This window comes from Sander lucioperca, chromosome 22, assembly GCF_008315115.2.
Source record: "Sander lucioperca isolate FBNREF2018 chromosome 22, SLUC_FBN_1.2, whole genome shotgun sequence".
Lineage (NCBI taxonomy): Eukaryota > Metazoa > Chordata > Actinopteri > Perciformes > Percidae > Sander > Sander lucioperca.
In genome coordinates this window covers 9,076,692-9,094,390 of record NC_050194.1, presented here as the reverse complement: position 1 = coordinate 9,094,390, position 17,699 = coordinate 9,076,692, and the positions used below count along the sequence as shown (strand labels likewise).

Sequence of the window (17,699 nt, the reverse complement as noted above, 5' to 3'; positions counted from 1 at the left end):
TAGTGCCTGCATGTGTTTAAGTGTGAATTCTTTAAGTGGGTACATGCTTACAAGGAGCTTCCTGCCACTTCAAATACCTGGAGAACCACAGGAGGCAAAGCGCTGATCTATTAAACATGCTGCATGGCTTGAAGAGTCAGAGGATAGCCTGTGTCTATTAAAGTGGCTCACTTCACTAGGGCTGCAAATAACAGTTATTTTCATTGTCAATTATTTTCTCGATAAATCAAATGTTTTGTCTCTAAAATGTCAGAAAATGGTTAAAAATGTCAACCTTTTTTCGGGGTTTTTTTTTTTAAAGCTGACTTTCCCAAGATGACATCCTCAAATGTCTTGTCTTTGAGTTGTGGACAACTCAAAGATATTCAGTTTGCTGCCACAGAGGAGTATAGAAACCAGAACATTTTCACATTTAAGAAGCTGGAATCAGAGAATTTTGACTTTTTTCCTTAAAACATTACTCAAACCGATTATCAAAATAGTTGGCAATTAATTTCATATCTTACACCAAACCGATTAATAGAATATTCTTTGCAGCTCACTTCACTTCACTTCATTAAACAGGGCTATGGCCATTAACAGTGCCCATATAATTAACTCAGGACATGTACCTGCGAACAACGATATCTCAATCAGCATCATCAAAAATGGGAGATAATTAATGAATCAATTTATAGCACTATTACAGTCTTTTCAAAGTGCTTCCTCATAAAGGATCAAATGAAATGAAGTTTTTTTTTTAGAGTGTGCTTTTGATTGTCACCCAACCTAAATGATGCTTTATTATTTCAATTTCAGTCTCTCACCTTATTTTTTAACTCCACCTTATCGTATCACCTGCAAATGACTCCAGAAAAACATGTGTATGCATGGTCTGAGTTATGCATGAGCAAGGGTGCGTATCTATTTTTTTTTTTACCCAGTTTCTACACCTGGTCACAGGTGTAACATTCCAGTACAGTGGTGTTATTGTATTTAGTGTTGTGGAGTTTATGGGGCAGTGTGTATTTAAAGTCTAATTCCAGTGGGACAGGGCAATGCTCAATGTGGTGGATATTCATTTTCAAAATGATAGCCACTGCCCCAGCAACAGAAGAGTTGTTTTTTTGTCGTTGATCCAGGCACCGTGCGTACATCGTTTAAAAGTAATAATTAAACTCAAATTAAACTTAAATATCCAACCCATAGAAATCTCTATGATCCTACCAAAACGTTGTAGGCTAATGTAGCATGTGTGTGAATGAGGGAAAATAAATAATATTGATGGATTCTTAAATGATATTAAAATAAGATGAAAAAAAGATGATTAAAAACTGTTTGGTCTCCACTAGAGATAAGACTCCAAAACTTCCACTGGTGTTTCCAACTTCCCTCTATTAATTATACCACACCCACAATTACTATGGTGTGGCTGATTTGCCAATTAGAGGCCCAGCTGTCAATCAAAATAAGTTCATCGATATAGAACTTTAACAAAAAATATGAGAAGGGTTAGGGTCAGGGTTTCAAGGGAAGTCTTGAAATAATAACTATTGTTCTTTAAATATTAACAAAAAGTGCTATGCTTGGCTCCTAAACTCCAGTAGTGGCAAAAACGCTCCACTCAAATCAAATGTTCAACCGGTTTCATTTAGGAATGAACAATTCTCAACATCTCAATCCACATTGAGGATAAACATGTAAAAATGAACTAGAAATGTATATATAATATATAAATATATTTGCTCTAGTTGAGAATTGAATCGTCTAATGACTCAAAAATCAATGGGGAAAATGTTTTTCATTTCTGCTGTGCTTCAGGAGGGACCAACATATTATAGCTTTTTAAATGGATATTCAAATCATGTTTTTCCAGCCTGTGTGTTTTATTGATAGTGCGAGGAGGGCTTCTTAGAGCTTTTTTCTTTGAACAGAAAATCAATTTGTACGTTTTAAGCGGCCAACATCCTGCTTAGTAGATCAAAATAAGGTTAGAAAAAAGGCAAAACATACCATCCACATTCATATACCACACATCTGAAGGACTAAAAGGATGGGGCTTTTGGTTTTTTATCTTCCGTGATGGCTGAAAAGACAGCGACTGCTGCTTCACAGAGAGGCTTTAAAAACCAAGAAGGCACTTCAAAGGACAGGAGGAAATACATCCCAAAATGAATCAAGTATCTTCAGATTGAAAAGAGAGACCAACCACCGAAACTCCTACATAATTTGAAGACAGAAACATTTTCCAAAAACAAAAATAGAAAATCTCTAAAGACATTGAAAGATAAAGAGGAAACAGTGTGAGTCAGTGTAAGAGTGTAATACTAATGTCGTAGGGTTTAAATGTTTGAGGATGTGTCCCTGTGCATGACGCAAAAGAGGTATTTAATGAAAGCCTCACAATAATGGATGACATCTGGCAAAGTCGATCTGAAGTTTGGAGACTACCCACTGAGCATCGAAGACTGACCTAACTGTAGTCTCACATTGCCAGACCTTCCTCCACAGCGCTGCGGAGGAGGGTCTGGCTAGTCCACACAGCATTCTGGGATGGGAGAAAAACGTGCTCTGGTTTATTGGCATTTCTTTAAACCAATCACAATCAGCTTGCCGCTGCAAAATAGTCTCGGAAAGGAACTTGTTTTGGTGGAACGTGTACGTTCAAAAGTCGTTTTAGTCGTGCGACAGAAATCTCAGAAAGCGGAAGGTAACGGACATCCAGCCGAAATGAGGGACATCCGGTGGAATTTCCGGCGGCACTTGAACAATCTCGGAAATGAAACGTCGTTGATATAGACTAACCTAACTGTAATGTGTGGTGTCTACATAGTGAATAGACAGAACTGTATATCAATTGCACTGTACAAGCTACCAGAAATGACATATTAAGACACAACCTGTTGAGCTCCACGTAATGCAATTTTATACTCTACATGGTGAAGTAGTGAGTAGTGATAATGTCAGCATGAGCCCTGAGGCTATAATCAGCTTCTCCTCTGTGGCCGTTGTCATTCTACGTAGGAAAACAGGGACTCTGACAATGATGCCGATGAGCCATGACTGAAATACATGAATGTCTTTGATCTGTTATTTGCACACCATTGCCACAGTGCCCGTTCAAATTGGGACATTTTGAAACTTGCTTGGCCTCCGGTATTGCTGCTTGCAGCTTTCTGAAAAACGCTCATCCAAACAACTTCACACTCGACACTGCCCTTCTTTGGCTCCTGAACAATACGCCTGTCATGACATTTGCATCCCCTACCAATGCTAGAGTATACGCATTATTAGCTAATAGCTAGGTATTTGGGACTGGGCTATGTCTGGGAACAAAAGGGTCATTCTGAAAGTTACATCACTGATGTTTGCAATGTTTGAGTTTGCTATAATGTAACATCTCGGGTCTCTCTTTCTTCGACTGTGCTTGAATGTACTTCAGCGTGTGACGGAGAGCGAGCTGTACCTCCTCATACATATGTCCCATAGATAAGGCTTGCACTCAACATTGCACTTCCTTGAGTCCTGAGCAATACACCCGCAAATGGTTGTTGAGAAAATCGAAGGACAGACAAGACAAGAGACTCCTTCAATTTTAGTTAGCTGTTGAACTGGTGCGAATGGGGCTGTAGTTAGAGAAGTTCTCTGTATGGAAAGAGTCTGGATGGCTTCTTTAGACCTTTCCAAAACCAGAAATACAAGCGCAGCAGTGTAAGGAATGGATTACACAGTGTATTTCCCTGTTTTAATGTCAGCTGCTAACACTAGCATATCCAGCTAACTAGCTTCAAACTTGCGGTATTAAAACCAGCATTACATTCAAGGCCAGCAGCATTTCATACTACAATATATTATGTTTAGGGGTTACAGATTATGTGATTAAAAAGCTGTGTTCATGATAGTACATCGGCTGTGTAGCTAGTATCTCCCCACTGTGTGGAAGCTGGTCCTGGATGCCACTAATCAGAGTGTAGAGGCTAACATTAGCTGCTCCTGAACTGATTTGGGGAAGGCAACACTAAAGCAACTCCAGCCAAACCTTTAATCCAATCCTAAAAGCCATTTCTTTTTTCTTTTTTTAAAAAACATACTTTTTGAAAATACGAACAATGTAGCATTAATCTTATCTCTTACTTGTCCAGGTACGTAAGCTAAGCAGTAAACAGGTGCAGGTACCCTTTACAGAGGACCCCTTTAAAGAAAAGTCAGCCAGAAACATTAAAAGGTCGGCTGGAGTCAGCGTTTTCAACCAATTTATGAAGCTATTGTCAACTTCAGCTGGCTACAGATGAAACAATCTGCATGCAAAAGAAGTCATTACAGTCGTGAAAATTGACAGTCCGGAGGTAGAAATAAGAAGCTGCTTTTGTCTACCTCTGCCTAAAATCAAGGACCCGTTGTTTTGAAAATTACTAACAATGACAGACAAACCTACAAAAACTATTTGGGGCGGTAAATCTGCCACCGTTGTACTTGTCAACTGCATATGAAGGGTTCATTTCCATCTCCATTTTTAATTATTTTAGTAAATATTTTTTTTCATTGTGCACTTAAGGGATTATCAATCACAATGGTTTTTATGTGTTTACAATAGAGACCGATATATCGGCGGGCCGATATTAGGCATTTTCCAAACTATCGGTATCAGCATTTATAATGGCCGATAAAAAAAACAAAAACAAAAACACTATGCAACGCCAGCATAACATGGTTGAAGGGTGTTTTGTCTGTTTTTTTATTGTACTTTTTAAATATTCATTCATCAGAATCATTTATAATGACAAATGATTCTGATAAATGAATATTAAAAAAATACGAAACACCCTTCAACCATGTTATGAGTGTTGGTGTTGCATAGTTTGTCCACCAGAGGGCACTCTACAACGTCCCTGTTGGCAACAGTCTTTGATTTTTTTGTTCAAAGGACTTAAAGTTGTATATCTTAAGTTTGTATTTTTATACATTTTATTTATCAGAACTTTAATATATTTTGATGTTCCTCTGTTCTGCTGAGACAATAAAACACATTATTTTTAAACTGCATTATCATATTAGTTTAGTGAGGACTCATAACTACAAATAACTAATGTTAAGGAAATCTGTTTTTTCTGCATTTCTGGATTTATTTATTTTTTTAACATATATCGGCCAATATATCGGAATATCAGATTTTTAAATCATCAAATATTTGTATCGGTATCGGCCTTAAAAATCCTTTATTGGTCGGGCTCTAGTTTACAAATGAACTCGTGCCATGCGAGAATGCAATTAACCCCTAGTTGTTCTATTAGAGATATTTAATGCACAGGCATTACATTATGGCATTTTCAGCCTTTTTTAGACACATTTTATGATGTAACTGATCAAGAGAGTGAGCTACACAGGCACTAACTATTGTGAATCCCTACTTTCAAAGATCTCTGCGTACAGCCTACTAGTCATGCTGCACTCTGTATTGCACGGTCAAACATACAGTGAACTACAAGGCAATGTGAGCCCCAAGGCGCACATGGGAATCAAACTAATCATATTTATACATGTATAAATATGTGTGCCCTTTTCTGTTTACTGTGTTGGCAGACTCGCTTTGGATGCCCTGAGGCAAGCCACAGGGATGCAATGAATTTGTAACTGATCCGTTGAAGACCGTCTGAAATATACATTCAATGTGTGGACTTCAGAGCTGCAGGAAATGTACGATTGTAACACTGTAAACATGAATGGCATGCCAAACAACATGAGGGATTCATGGTGTTTGAAATGACAGCATTCTCAAAAGGTAAATACTTTTTCAAGGGTTTAGAAATAATATTTTAGTCACAGCTTATCAGAACAATGTCATTGTATTTGTTCATGAATATGGCTTCTTGTTCCTTTTTTTGTCTGAGCGCAGACTCTTTCAATTTTAACAAGTTCTCAAGAGTTTCTTTCCTTGCTTTGTCTTGTTTTTCAGTTGAACACCTCCAGCTGCTAACTGTGAAATGTCCCTGAAAATAACATCAGTGCAACTCAAGACTTTTTCAGATCTAACATTCAGCAGCTCTACCTTGACACCAGTCCTTACAGTACCAGTCAAAAGTTTGGACACACTTTCTCATTAAAGTGAATGGGAAAGTGTGTCCAAACCTTTGACTGGTATATACATATATGAGTCAGACGTGTATACACTGACAAATGCATTCAAAGGCATTCAAATTTAACTCAGTCTTTCAGCTATTTTTGATTAATTAGCAGTGCTCGGGTATCTGTCACTTGAGTCTGCCTGAAACGTTTTTTACAACAGACCGTTCTGCATGTCAGGAAGGTTGAAGAGCCTTGCTATTATGTATGCTGGCTCACTAACATTGCTTCATGAACACTTTATTGGAAAAGAGCCATTGTTAATGCTATTATTTCCACTTGTGCTTCCCCTGCTGTGACACGTCAACATAGCTAATGTATTACTTTACATAATTAGAGACAACAACGCATGCAGGTTCCTGCTATTACAGTTTTTCCTATCCATGTCCACCATATAAACAGAAACTCAGGAGGGGCACTGATGGTACACACCTGACAGAGCTTGGGAGTGTTGCCCTCATGCAATTCAGATGAGCTGTTAAGTTTGTGCTACGCCAAGAATATCCCAGAAAGGTGCATTATTTAGTTTTATTGTTTTGGACTTAGCAACAACTTAGAAAGAGTGGGGTTGCAGAAAGACCCACAAGAGGCTAGCTGCAGTGTCTTCATCCTTGTAAAAATAGTGACGCATGGACAAACTGGGTCAGCTGCTCTCTTGTGCACCGATACAGTCCAGTCCGGTTTTTATTGGTAAGTCAGAGTGAATTTCCAGCTTACAAACTAAAGCTATGTAAGTTGAGACAGTGGTACCCCAGGTCTCCTTCAGGTCAGTCGCCAACATAACCTCATAACCCAGAGGAGTTGTTCCTTTCTGTGCCTCCATGGAAGACGGGAAACGTAACAGCTGTATGATAAGACAGTGCTGCTCAACCTGCCAAGGGCCATAGTGAAACTAAACACATAACACATTTCGTTTGTGCTGAGATATTTAGGCGCCCGCAATATCTTTCTTTACTTTGAAGATTCAGCTAAACTTAACGCCTCCAGCATGAGTTCAAATACACCTTCAGGAAGACAGGACACAATAACCCATCGTGGTTAAACTGTACTGCCTGCTTAATTCTCTCCTCAATTGGGAATTCATTAAATGCTCCTGTGTCAGTCATCAAAGTCTCCTGAACCTTCTTCACGTGTGTGAAATGAGTTGTGCTGCTCCTGTGTTTTTCCTTAACAGAGAGCAACCACCTTGTGACAGTAGTGTGATTATAGCATGAGCATGAATTACTATTAATTGAATCTGCTTATTGTGAACTGTTCAAGAAGTAAACTATGATAAATAATCTGTATACGGGAGGAGGTGTATTAAGCTTGTGTCCTACCCAAAAGTTGTCCAACCCATACGACCACAAAGGTCAATTGTTCCTACCCTCTTCTATGACCCACAGGAGCGTTTCCTAAAGTGGCACCCCTCCTGTTGACAGAAGATCAACACATCCTCATACCTAAACATAACAGTCAAAGTCTTAAACACATGGTTGCTGTTTGGTTAGGTATAGGCAACAAAACAACTTGGTTAGGTTTTGGAAAAGATCGTGGTTTGGGTTAAAATAAGAATTTGTTAAGTAACTTAACTGACGTACATTCATACATGAAGCAGTTACGTGACGTAGTTATGTACGTAACTTAGATTCCTTAAGTTAAAATAAGTCAACGTTGACTTTTGGTTTCATACGGGACACAAACAGCCGTCTCCTGGGTGAAAGTCCACCCCGACCTCCTCCCTTGCTCCCCTTATAATTACTACGGCCACTAGAGTGCGCCCACCAAGATAACCATAATATGGGTTGTAATATCATAATAAGCTGCTTGAACAAACAATCTATGGGTTCGTTTTTTTGGACAAAGGAGGACAGTCTCGTCTTACTCTGTACTTTCGCCGTTTCTTATTAAAAGTCAGGGAAACTCCTTCAGGTAACAATACAAGAAAAGACAACTATTTTTGTTCCTGTTTCTACCTGGTTGTCATTGTTCAATAAATTAGGTTGAGTTACACCCTGGATTAATAATTATCATAATGAGTTATTTCTTCATTAACTGTGTGACCATCAGAGAAGATAAATAAACATGTAAGGCGTGTAAAGTGCAGCATCACCTGCTGTCAGTCACCAGGTTTGGATTTACCCACACGGGTCCATGTAGCTCTGATGCAGGATGACATCCCCAAAACTTTAAAATGAATAAGTTATCCGTCAGTCCATATGACTTCATTTTGACTTCTCTGAGTTGGTGTGAACATGAACCAAAAGACTGGATGTATCATTTCTTTCCTTGATCGGGAGCAAATGAACCGAACTACGGTGTGTATGATACAGAGGAGTTGTTGTGCTTGGATTTAATTGGACAAGGTTTAAGGACACACTGAATATAACAGATTAATTAAAATGTAACCAGCCAGTGAGGCTAGGAAATAACATTGATTTATCTGCCACAAACAACCAGTGTGCTAACACACAAACACGCACACACACGCGTGCGCGCGCGCACACACACACACACACACACACGGCTTGACACGGAAACAGCCGTTTCCTTTGTTATAATCTATTTTTCCACTTTACGTGATTTGTTTTTCTGCATTTACTTGTTCTAGAATGTTCCACCACGCTGCACTCTTTTGTCATACAGATGCTTGTGCAGTTTGCTTGTAATTGCTCTCACGCTCTAATCTTCCTTTGATTTGTGGGAAAATGAGTTTGCAGCGCCTCGGCTTTACTGTGTCACAAGCACATTGTTAATCTTGGTTTTTTTTCTCACAGACTAAAAAAACATAATTTAGGTCACCAAAAGCCTACCAGCTTTAAAACAGTCTAGACGAGAGTGACAACATTAAGTGTACTACAATACATACGTGACTTTGTGTGCGTAATGTGTGAGATGACAGCATGTTAGTGTCCCACACCCAAGAAAACCAATGAGGATCATTTCTTAAGAGCTATTCAGATTGAAAGACCATCCAAAGTTAGGAAAAACAGATGTTACAGATGGACAGATGAGGTAGAAAAGGAAAAACAGAAGAATCCGGACAGTTAAAAGAAGCCATCAGAGAAGCTCCAAGTGAGATTTGACAGTGGTAGCTAATGTAGTCCCTCTTCATGCATTTTAATTCTGCCTCAGTGTGATCTAGTGCCTAAAACGTGCATTGACTTGAAAAAAGTGGGACGACAGTGGCTACAGCTGTATGATTCTTTTTTTTTATGTCATGCAATATACCCTTTTATTCTGAAATTCCGCACAAATGGTAAGAGTCGATGTGGGTATATGAAGGGTGGCTTGCCTGAGAGAGGTCCAGCTCTACCTATCCTGATGGTCATCTCATCAGAGTCCAAGAGTTGGAACGGGGGCTCGTCTGCTTTTTCCTTGGCCAGCTTAGAGTCGGGGGGTAGAGCCAAGGCAATGTGGGGGTCAGCACCTACACCCTGTGGATGACAGAAAAAGAGAGCGAGAGAGAAGGGGTTTAAAATCCATTTCATGTACAGAAGATCACAGGCAACCCTTCATTTTTATGGGTGCCTTAGTTACCAGTCTCGCTTTGCCAGACCTTCCTCCACAGCGCTGCAGAGGAGGGTCTGGCTAGTCCACAAAGCATTCACAGGATGGGAGAAAAACGTGCTCTGGTTCATTGGCATTTCTTTAAACCAATCACAATCGTCTTGGGCGGCGATAAGTGCAATACGGAGCAACGGCGCCTCTGCAAAATAGCCTCGGGAAGGAACTTGTTTTGGTGGAATGTGTACATTCAAAAGTTGTTTTAGTCGTGCAACAGAAAACTCAGATTGGACAGATAGTCTAGCTAGCTGTCTGGATTTACCCTGCAGAGATCTGAGGAGCAGTTAACCATAGTCCTCATAAATCCACCAGAGTTTAGAATGCCAACACAAAGGAAGCCCAAGACAACGGACATCCGGCATTAACGAGTGTAATCCGGCGGAATTTCTGTCGGCAATGGAGCAATCCCGGAAGTGGAACGTTGAGGATATAGACTACTTAGTTACCTACTATTGTTATAAAAATGTTTATTACCTTAAAAACAAGCTAGTATGTAAATGTTAATTCTTAGAAATACGCTCAAAAGGGCAGTGTAATTTGCATTGGACAAAGAAGCATTGAGATATTTTACTGAAGTAAAAGTAGCCTCAATGTAAATAAACCCCATCACAAGACAACTTTTTGTGCAACATATTCCTAAACTACAATATTGTAAATTTGCATTGTTTGATTATCAACATATGAATATAGATATATGCACCATGTAAGCACAGTCTTAGTACCAGCTTAAAAATAGATTTTGACACTAGGACCCTTTTTAAGACAGGGACTCAACATCAGGTAATACATCTGGACCTACATTAAGGCACTTTGTCAGTTGATATGATGCTTTAGCTTTAGTTCCCATACACAAAACTACAGATTGCCACAAAGTAATTGCCACACAGTGAACACAGGGACTCTTGGGGATCTATGATCCCAGGGCAGTTTCCTGTTTTGCATGATTGGTAATCCAGGTCCCTGGATTCTTCAAACTTGCAGCTTTCATTTGTTTCACCGGATCAATGATAATCCAGTGAGTGGTGTGTTCAATAGGAAAGGTTCATTGATTGTTGTGTAAAGAAAAGAAATCCACTATCCCACAGCCTCCTTCAAACACAATCAATCTCAAGCCAGTTGATCAATCGCCTTGCCAGGTGTGTCGAGACTTTAGACTCTGGTGGGCCCCCATAGAAACGGATTCCGTCAATTCAGTGTCAAAAATCAATATCAATATCAATCAATGCTTAGAACTCTGTAAAACACTCACATTCGAAAACAGCCTCCCTTAAAAAAAAAAAATGGCATAATGTGCCCCGATTTTGCAATGACAACTATAAACCCCTTTAAACTTCCTAAAAAGGCACTTTAAAGTGCACCGCTGCCAAAAAAAAAAACCCTAAGAGGAGCCCCTGTAGCTAGAAGGGTTTTTTTCCTAGCTGTTTATAAATCATGTGCAAAGAACACCAGCTGTAACATTAAATAAAACACACACACACACACACACCTGAGTATTTGAACAACAAAGGAGGAGCAAAATGTAAATATGTAACATCAATGATCAACTCACAATAATGCTTATTAGAACTCTGAAACAGATGCTGTTCTTTGCACATGATTTATACACAGCTAGAAAAAAAAACCTAAAGCCTTGTTTCCAACAAGCAGTCCGGTTCAGTTCCGTTCCTTACACATTAGAATGGTTATTTTTGCGATTCCATTGTCAAAAGTTGTGGATAGTAACAATATAACCGCTTCATTCCATCCTGTGTTTTCCATACCCCTCTGTTGAGATACCTAGCACACTGATCCAATACTAAAAGGTGGAGCTGAAACACTGCATTCCGCGATTGGTGCAGACGTTTCTCTGCATCGTCGGTTTAAGTTTTTATCAACAAATTGGATGTCTTCTCTTGCCATGAACCTACATTATCTCTAAATACAAATGACTGTGCTGTTCCCATTGCTTCCACCTCCATTACTTTGTGAAAAACAGTAAGTGCGCAGTTTAACTACAGTAAAGGAATTGTTTTTCACGTTTTCACAACTGTGTATGTAACCTCAGACATCTTACCTGGACATATTGGTATCTTTGCTCTTTTACATGTTCACTGTTTCTCACAAACGGCACAATGTATAACGCTTCATTCTTATTTGGTGTTTCTTTATTTCCAAAAAAGGCTTCATGAGTTTTTCCCTATATACAGTATGTGTTCACTAACAAGTCTAAAACAAGAAACCATTGCTATCAGCAGTGTTTGAAATGCTGTGGAAACGCAAAGCACATCTAGTGTTAAGGTACGTGTCCGTACGGGTTACCTACGGTTCTAAAGGTACTATGCCGAAAGAGTTTGATGAAAAACACAGCTTAAAGGAGAATTCCAGCCAATAGTTGCGTTAACGTTAACCTTGATCGCTATAAATATGCGAGTACAGTCGATAGAAAAAAAAAAACGAGCCGAATCGGTGCGGTCAACACGGAGAAGCTGCAGCTACGTGTACAAGCTTCCACTGAGCTAAAACGGCAGTTGTCGGGGCAAGCTTTAGAGTGCCTTTGTGCCTCTTAACAGACACAAAATGCAATTAAAATGTCTGTGCAACATGAACAGGGCCCTTACGTGACAACAAGATGCGTTTTCAACTCAGACTTTGTTGTTTAAATTCACCTACCCTATTCCGCTGGTAGCTAGCTCACCCTGCTAGCTGCCGTGTGTTCAGCCAGGCTTCTGTGATAATCCAACACCGTCTCACGGCAGTTCGTGTAATTGTCACGTTCTTTTGAATCTATTGATTCGTGTACAACGACACGTTTATCTCGTTTTTTTCCGTGGTGGCCAGCACGAAATGGGAACCATCTATTCAGAGGTTGGGTTTCGGAAAAAAACAACGGGGAAAGGATGCCTCACACGCCGGGAGGCGGCCACGGGGGATGCGCGACAATAACGGGACAGTTGTGATTAGGAAAACAATGGGGAAAGGACGCCTCACACGCAGGACGCGATCCCCGGTCTCCCGGGTGAAAGTCCTCTATTGTTGCCTGTACCGGCATCCTTGCTTCCGATTCCTCCACGCCTTCGTCGCCTCCCGCTCCCCACAACAATCCACCGAGCGCCCGCTGTTCTGGCTATGTCCTCCAGGTCATGCCTTCGCGACGAAAACTTGAAGTTTATTCCCCCTCAAAAATAGGTAATTGAGCACTGTAGTGGTTATGACCATATCAGTGACTATGTAACTACATGGAAACGGGCCAAATGATGTACGTGGTTTGCACAGTGATAGCATTAGAGAAGGCTAACTGTAGTTTCGCGCTGAAGTCCCTTGTAGCAGGAAAAGGTAAACAGTGTGCAGATCACTCCGAAAAACAATCCTCGCAAGCCACAGACATCATAATCATAACATTAATCAGGAAGTGTCTTTCTTAAGAGCAGATACAATAAAAATGGGAGTTCATATCTGACTGCTTGAATTTGTTGATGAAAACCATGTGTAGCAATATAATAGTGAGGAGGTGACGCATCATAATATCAAATCGATTCGAATCGTTGACAGGATAATCCTATAATCGTGACACCAGTGAAGATTCACACCCCTGATAAAAACAGTTGCACATAGTCATCTTAATCAGGTTGTTCATTGCCTGCAATGTTACTTGGGTTACTATGACAGAGATAGGATGTTAACAAGCAAAACCAGGTTACTGAAGCGTGAAGTGAATCATCAGCACAAGGTCGTTGTTTTTTTGAGTGCTTTAAAAGTTTGTTTAATTTCCTGTTGGAAGGGGAAAAAATGATCAGTTACGCTACACTTATTTCAGAAAAAAGATCCAATGTTGACACCCACTACAAATAAATAATCCTGTCAGAGGATTTCATGTCAGACACTGTCTGAGGCCAACAAATACTAAACAAAGACTAAACAATCAATCAGCGTCACTGAAAATTGCCAAATTACTGAAAACAGAAGGCCCTCATATTGAATAGCAAACCATTAGATGAGTAATATCTAAAAGTATGGGCTAAAAAAACCCCGACATCCATTTTTCATCCCCTTTATTGCTTCAACATCTTTATTGCTGCCCAGGTACAGGATGTGTTAAAGCAGATAAAGTTCTTGTAGAGCTTGTTTGCGTCAGTGCACAGAATGTTCCAGTACCAGCAACGCATATGTTTGTTTTTTGCAATCATGAGATGTGTATTAGGGCAATAACAAACAAATACTTCAGTGGAAACAAATTAACATTAACATTAACGTGTAAGTAAGTATTAGCCTCACGCTAATTTATCAAGACTAGGCCTACCGGCTAAACTAACGCTAGCTTCATGGCAACCTCTACACCTGGCGAGTCCCCACTCCCCCTCAGGATTTCCTCGTTGTTCAATAATACAAACAAAGAAATTGCTGACCTCAGGGAAGATGTTCGTCGGCTTTCCGAGGACTTAAAAACCAAAGATGCTTTGTTAACCGCCTGCTTGGACGTGGCTCATAATCAGTCGCTCCGGATCTCATCTCTCTCGGCGGCCTTCCAGGATACCGCGCCATGGGACCCAGCTGCCTGCCCACGCCCATCGTCCTGCTCGACACCGGTTATCAAGCCACCCTGGACTGAGGTGGTTTGCGGCCGAAAGAGAGCCTCGGGTAGGGCTCCATCGCCTCCTGCCCTCAGCCTCTCCAACCGCTTCAATGCTTTGTCGGAGTCGGAGCCGGTGGTGGCCAGTGCGGCTCACCGGGCTCGCCCCGCTTCAAAGCAGACTGACCAGCCGTCGTCACGGAAGACGATTGCTACCGCGCGGCGAAAGCTTCTGAGGGATGCGGTAGTCAGACGGTCCGGTGGCCTACACTGCCTGGATCGGCCAAATGACAACGTTCCTCAAAAACAATCTCCACAACCGAACGGTAAGCATTCTTCCTCTTCTTTTCCCTGCCCATCTGAAACCGACACTGACTGTTTTGCTCCCGTCACCGGCTACCCACACCCCCCCACTCCTCGTCCGCTCTTCCCCCTAACCACAGTAATTATTGGGGACTCCATCACTAGAGACCTACGGTTTCATAATGCTGTCACACACTGTTTTCCCGGAGCCAAAGTTGCAGACATCCTGGCTAAAGTTATGGACCTGATACCCTCATTTCCGACCTCTATCAAACGCATCGTGGTCCATTGTGGACATAACGACATGTCCACTCGGATTCAGGAGTGTGAGCGCACAAGGCGAGACTTTACCACTCTCATTGAGGCTTTAAAAAGCACTGGGAAGTCGGTTTTTATTTCGGGCCCACTTCCATCTCTAGGTCGCGGATCAGGCCTCTTTAGCAGACTACTCTCCCTTAACACCTGGCTCCAGCTCACATGCAGTATTCACAGGATAGGTTTTATTGACAACTTCAATCTGTTTTGGGAACGTGGCTCCCTGTTCAGCAGGGATGGGATTCATCCCAAAACACGCGGAAGCCAGATGCTACGTGGAAATTTGCACCACGCCCTGCATACCCAGACCTCTGATTGACTGTTTACATCCCGTAAACACTCCCACAAGCACACTGACCAGACACACTCTCCCAAAGTCAATAATCAGAGATACAGCGCTATACGCCCCTCTGTGCTCCCTTCAGAGCAATCACCCATTCATAATCCCATAACCACCGTGTCTGTCCCCCGACTGAGACCGTTTAAACCAAACGCTAACAAAAGAGGTGCTATACTAAACAACCTAATTGGAATTAAAACAACCACTGCAACGACAGAACAGAATAGGAAAATCAAATGTGGACTATTAAATATTAGATCTCTGTCATCGAAAGCATTATTGGTAAACGAATTGATATCAGATAACCACATTGATTTATTCTGCCTCACCGAAACCTGGCTGGGCCATGACGAATATGTTAGTTTAAACGAAGCCACTCCTCCCAGTCATAATAATACCCAAATTCCACGAGGCTCAGGCCGAGGAGGGGGAGTTGCAGCCATATTTGACTCGAGCCTGTTAATTAATCCTAAACCTAAACTAAATTATAACTCGTTTGAAAGCCTTGTTCTTAATCTTCAACACCCAACATGGAAAACAGTACAGCCAATTATATTCGTTGTTGTTTACCGAGCACCAGGTCCATATTCTGAGTTTTTATCTGAATTCTCAGAGTTTTTATCATGCGTAGTCCTTCAATCAGACAAAGTACTTATTGTAGGTGATTTTAATATCCATGTGGACATTGAGAGCAATAGCCTTAGTACTGCTTTCAATTCACTGCTAGATTCTATTGGTTTCAGTCAGAGGGTGCATAAGGCCACGCACTGTTTTAACCACACCCTCGACCTTGTGCTAGAATATGGCATCAAAATTGACGATTTAATAGTATTTCCGCAGAATCCTTTATTATCAGACCATTTTTTAATAACTTTCGAATTCCTACTACCAGACTATACGAAATTAAATAAAAGTTTCTACACTAGATGCTTATCTGACAGTGCTATAGCTAAATTTAAGGAAGCTATTCCAACAGCACTTAACTCAATGTCATGCCTTAATATAACAGAGGACTGTTATGTTAACTCTAGTCCCTCCCAACTTGATAACTTTGTAGACGCTGCTACGGCCTGCCTACGGACTACTTTAGACTCGGTTGCTCCTCTCAAAAAGAAGATGATGAAGGAAAGGAAACTAGCACCTTGGTATAACTCCCAAACTCGCAAATTAAAACAAATCTCACGAAAACTTGAAAGTAAATGGCGTTCCACCAAACTGGAAGAATCTCGTGTGGATTGGCAAGATAGTCTAAAAAATTATAGGAGGGCCCTCAGAAATGCCAGATCAGACTATTACTCAACACTAATAGAAGAAAATAAGAACAACCCAAGGTTTCTTTTCAGCACTGTAGCCAGGCTGACAGATAGTCACAGCTCTATTGAGCCATCTATTCCTATAGCTCTGAGCAGTGATGACTTCATGACCTTTTTTAATGATAAAATTATAACAATTAGAGAAAAAATTCATCACCTTCTGCCCACAGCTTCCAACGACTCACCATTGGGCGCAGGAGGGCTAGAGAGAACGATAAGACCTGATACTTATTTAGACGGCTTTTATCCTTTAGACCTCCAACAATTAATGTTAAGGGTCTCTTCAGCTAAGCCAACTACCTGTCTCTTAGACCCCATTCCAACGAAGCTACTTAAAGAAGCACTACCCGTGGTCAACACCACATTACTAGATACGATCAATATGTCCTTATTAACGGGTCACGTACCGCAGTCTTTTAAAGTAGCTGTGATAAAACCTATTCTGAAAAAACCCACCCTCGACCCTGAGGTCTTAGCCAACTATAGACCTATATCTAACCTCCCGTTTCTCTCCAAAATCCTTGAGAAGGTAGTCGCTAATCAATTGTGTGACTTTCTGCATAGAAATAGTCTATTTGAAGACTTTCAGTCAGGATTTAGAATGCATCATAGCACAGAGACGGCACTGGTGAAAATCACTAACGACCTTCTAACTGCTGCTGACAAAGGACTTGTCTCCGTACTTGTCTTATTAGATCTTAGTGCTGCATTCGACACTATTGACCATACCATCCTCTTACAGAGACTGGAACATTTAGTTGGCATTAAAGGAATCGCACTAAGCTGGTTTAAGTCCTATTTTTCTGAGCGATCCCAATTTGTTAATATTAACGATAAACCATCCAAATACGCTAAAGTTAGCCATGGCGTTCCTCAAGGCTCAGTGCTTGGACCAATTCTATTCTCTTTATATATGCTTCCTCTAGGCAATATTATTAGGAAACACTCAATTAACTTTCACTGTTACGCAGACGACACCCAATTATATCTGTCAATCAAGCCAGACGAAAGCGGTCAGTTAGCTAAACTTCAAGCATGCATTAAAGATATAAAATCCTGGATGACCCACAATTTTCTGATGTTGAACTCAAACAAAACGGAAGTTATTGTGCTGGGACCCAAGCACCACCGAACTTCATTATCTAAATATATAGCTACCCTAGATGGTATTGCCCTGGCCTCCAGCACTACTGTCAGAAATCTAGGAGTCATTTTTGACCAGGATCTATCCTTTAAC

General features: G+C 40.8%; 1 protein-coding gene across 3 annotated transcripts in view; it reads right to left on the bottom strand.

The window, feature by feature from the left end:
* The window catches only part of LOC116046902 (zinc transporter ZIP11), a 173,710-nt gene that overhangs the window by 56,239 nt on the left and 99,772 nt on the right, over positions 1-17,699 (bottom strand). For 2 of the 3 annotated variants that reach the window (XM_031295372.2, XM_031295373.2), the window contains exon 5: positions 9,374-9,515. In XM_031295372.2, coding sequence (XP_031151232.1) covers positions 9,374-9,515 — 142 coding nt within the window. The remainder of the gene's footprint in view (positions 1-9,373; positions 9,516-17,699) is intronic. The other variant, XM_031295374.2, reaches the window with a different exon arrangement.